We start from the raw sequence: 3,886 nt of genomic DNA, 5'->3' as shown, positions 1-3,886 counted from the left end.
GGTTTTGTTGTTTTTTCTAACTGACCCAGTCTCACTTTCTGTTCAACACTGTTAGTATTCCTCTGAGTGTGGGGTAAGGCTAGCAGTCAGCAGCAGTATTAACAGACGCTTCTCAAGAATCTTCTTTAAACAGCATGGGGTAACGAGAGTGATAAAAAACAACGTACTAACTTAGCAGTTTAGCTCACAACAGTATCTCCTCACAATAGTTTTCAGTTTAAAGAATACTGTCTTTGTCGTGTCTGGTGACTCACTCTTGTAATCCCACACTCCAGGTGGCTAAAGAAAGAGGATTAAGTTCAAGGCCAGCCTGGGCTAGCTACACAGCAAGACCTGTCTCAAGAAGACTCCTTTTTGTGGGGCAGGGAGGCTGGACTGTGGTGCTAGGGGCTGGACTCAAGACCTGAGTATAAGAATACTGTCTTACTGCCTACCTCTTGCCACATGCAGGGGGAGAGGAGACAACAAAGGTTGCTTCTTAGCAAAAGAATAAACAAAAAGCCCACCCATGATCCTTTTCTCAGAGCATGCCAGTGACAGTCAGAACTTTGACCAAAGGAGGGTGTCAGCGTTTCTGTATGACAGAAGACAGGTTCATCAAAGTACACAGGACGGTTTTCAAAAAGAAAAACAACGGCTGCAAAGCACAGGACGGGGCAGAGAAAAGCCACTAAATTGCTTCGAGTTTAAGGCTGGTTTCAACATGCAATGCATTTTTTGAAAATGACCTTTAGCATAATAAAGGCTTTCTAACAAACATCACAATTCTTCCTACACTCTTTTGTTTTACCTTTCAGTTAATGCATATCTATCTGAAAGATTCAAACTAACTCATTCTTTTACTCCTTTTTACCACTATGTACCACAAGAAAAATGACTGGCCTTTGAAGTTGTGGTATAGCAAAAAAGACATGGGTCAGAATCCTAGCTCTGCATGTACCAGCAGTTCTGGCCTTGGGTAAGTCAATGATTCAGCTTCTCAGTCATAGAATGGGAAGACACAAGGATTAGAGACACAGTGTATAAAGTTCTTAGAACAGTACCAGGGGCACATAATCATTACCATCACTATCAGTCTCATGCAATAAAACAAAAACCCAAAATACAAAATCAGCAAAACAATCAATATTCATGTAATAAATATCCGAAAAGCATTTTTTTTTTTTAAGATGCACAAGTCAATCTTGAAGATTCTGACAACCCTGTCACCTGCTTTATTTCTGGAGAAGGGTAAAGGGAAAAGAAAAAAATATTCACTTGAATTTGAGGAGCAGCAACAATGCAGTAACCATCTGAACCTCTGGGTTCCTCTGGTCCACAGGGAAAACTTCCTTGCTTGAATAGTCAGAGTTTAATTTCTCCCTAGCACAAGATCAACCATTTTTGTTGAGATAAAAGAATAAACCAACTCAACAGCACCAATTGGGGTTTAACACAGAAAATGAGGCCAGGTTTCTCCTTTCAAATATGCAAAGTTTACATTAAAATATGTATAAATCATAGCTGGTTTTCCTCTTGATTCAACCTTTCCACCTCCTGCAATAGGAGCCCCAGGAACCCAAACAGCACGTGCATCACTAATCAGATATACAATCCAGCTGCCCCTCCAAACAGAATCTGATTACTAACGGACTAGACTGGAAGCTGTCCCAAGGGATGGGAAGCAGTAACTATACTCTCAGGGAGAATGGATACTGCGGATGCCACCAGTCAAAGAGCCGAACACTGTGTACTGGGTCCAGGACGACTTGCACACCCTGTTCATTGCGCAGATTCTGACCACCACGGACAGGAGAATCTTGGAACACCAATCTCACTCGGTGATGCCGCATGTCTGTACTCACATTAATAGTAAACAAGGTAAATATCATCCCCATGACAATAGGAATAAGGATGAAATTGAGGGTGGTAACCTGCAGCAGGCAGCAGTCCTGGTCAGGGTTGGTGTGAACATCCTCATACTGAATGAGTGGTTGCAACCGTTCTGTACACTTGCTCTTTAATCTAGGGGACTGTTTTTTGAACTTGAAGTTGAACTCCCACATTGGTTCTTGTCTGTTCCCAACAATCTTTCTGCACCAGAAAAGTAAGCATTTGGAATTCTTTAGTGTGCTGGGAGTGCTTTCCGGAATGGCTGGATTCTTGGAGATTCGAGCAGCAAATGGTTCATACATATGGTACAGAGATCGGATCACACATGCCCGGAGACAGCGCAGCTTCTCCATGGACTCTGGTCGCAGCCGCAAAGGCAAAGAAGCATCCAGCGTGTAGTGCCTTCGGTACAACCTGGTCCAAAATGCAGCAGTGCAAGTGACAGTCCAAGCGTTCTTACAGATCAGGGAAAAGTTCACAATGTCCTCAGGACGGATATAGGAAGCCAGCAGCAGCCAAATATCCCTAGGATACTCTTCCCCTCCGGCCCCGTCCAGGTCTACTTTGTGTCTCTTGCTTTTCTTTTTTCTGGAGACTGATCTTTCATGTGTGCTTTCCTCCTGAGCATCCATCTCATCACTGCTGTCCATGATGTCACACGGCTCACCCACCCCAGAAAGAGCCTCCTCTGCAGGAACCCGGGAGGCTTCCAAGCCACAAGGAGATTTTACTTCCTGCTGAACAGCGTTGGCCACGGCTTTCTTGACCCGTCCAGACCTCACAACCGCCGGATCTGAGTTGGCATAATCCGCCACGGTCACTCGGCCCGTGCAGGCGTCGTGGGCCCGGAACTTGAGCCGCTTCCCTCTCTTGGGCATGGTGACAGTGTCTAGATGAGGCCCACTTAGCTGGCCGGGGCCCCGGGCCATGTCTCGGCCCTGAGAGCCGGCTCCCGGAGCCGCGGAGCACTTCCACCCGGCTCCGCGGCCATCCCACACCCCACTCTCTGTTTTAATTTAAAACTTAGAAATGATCTTCATTTCTCCTGAACATCTGGGGATGGCTTAGATACCACTGGGTTTTCACTACTCATCTCCATCAGCTCAGCTCTGCTCATGTTGGCTAAGGCATGGTGGGAATCTGTCAGCAATACGACTGGCCAGGCCTAGGCCGGGCTGGGCCCTGAGCTAAGGCCAGCTTAAGAGGCAGATAGGGAGGCTTTTCATGGGTTTATAAGTAACGCTAAACAATCCTTTTTAGGGTTCTAACTCTATTCTGTTAGCTCAATATTGAAAAATTGTTTTAAAATCATTTAATATTCAGAAAGGCCTGTATATGGTGGTGGGGGTGGGGGGAGCAGTGAGTGTTACCAGGGCCTGTCCCATTCCAGGCAATTTTTTTTCTGCCACTGGGCTATGCTCCCAACCCCTTTTATTTCATTTTTGTTGAGACAGAGTCTTGCACTATATATCCCAGGCTGGGCCTTGAACTACAGTCCTTTTGCCTCTTCTTGGATGCTATGATTTCAAGTTTTCATCATCATTTCTGGAAGCTCCCTACCCCAGCCCATAATACAAAGTGCATTTAGTTCTCCTGTAAGAGCCTCCAGTGTCTGAATAGTTCATTCTTTTTAAAATCCAAGGCACTCTTTTAACTGTAAACATGTATAAAATCAGGAAACAATTTATTGGCTAGAGGGACCTGAGTTTGGGGCCATAGAACCCAGTAAATTGGGATGTGGTAGTGTGCATCTGTAATCCCAGAGTTCTAAGGCAAGCTGGAAGGCAGAGACAAGGGTTCCCTAGAAGCTCATGGGGCCGGCTAACCTGGCATACACAGGGACAAACAAGAGACGCTGCATCGAACAAGCTGAGGGGTGAGGACAGGCACTCAAGAGTGTCTTCTGACCCCCACATGCACACCCACACTCACAGACACAATGATTTTAAAAACAGACATAGCACAGAGTAAATACTTTCATTCCAAAGTGAACGAATGCAGGTATAGCAGAGGG

General features: G+C 45.6%; 1 protein-coding gene across 1 annotated transcript; it reads right to left on the bottom strand.

Moving 5' to 3' along the window:
* Nucleotides 1-1,364: 1,364 nt before the first annotated feature.
* LOC131898140 (transmembrane protein 183-like) lies at nucleotides 1,365-2,845 on the bottom strand. Its single transcript, XM_059249244.1, has one exon. It carries the CDS (start codon nucleotides 2,799-2,801, stop codon nucleotides 1,671-1,673), a length of 1,131 nt encoding a protein of 376 aa, XP_059105227.1. The 5' UTR covers nucleotides 2,802-2,845; the 3' UTR covers nucleotides 1,365-1,670.
* Nucleotides 2,846-3,886: the final 1,041 nt, after the last annotated feature.

Source organism: Peromyscus eremicus, chromosome 23 (assembly GCF_949786415.1).
Source record: "Peromyscus eremicus chromosome 23, PerEre_H2_v1, whole genome shotgun sequence".
In the NCBI taxonomy this organism is placed as follows: domain Eukaryota; kingdom Metazoa; phylum Chordata; class Mammalia; order Rodentia; family Cricetidae; genus Peromyscus; species Peromyscus eremicus.
Note: the sequence above shows the minus strand (reverse complement) of the source record. Positions and strands in the feature narration are given on the sequence as shown.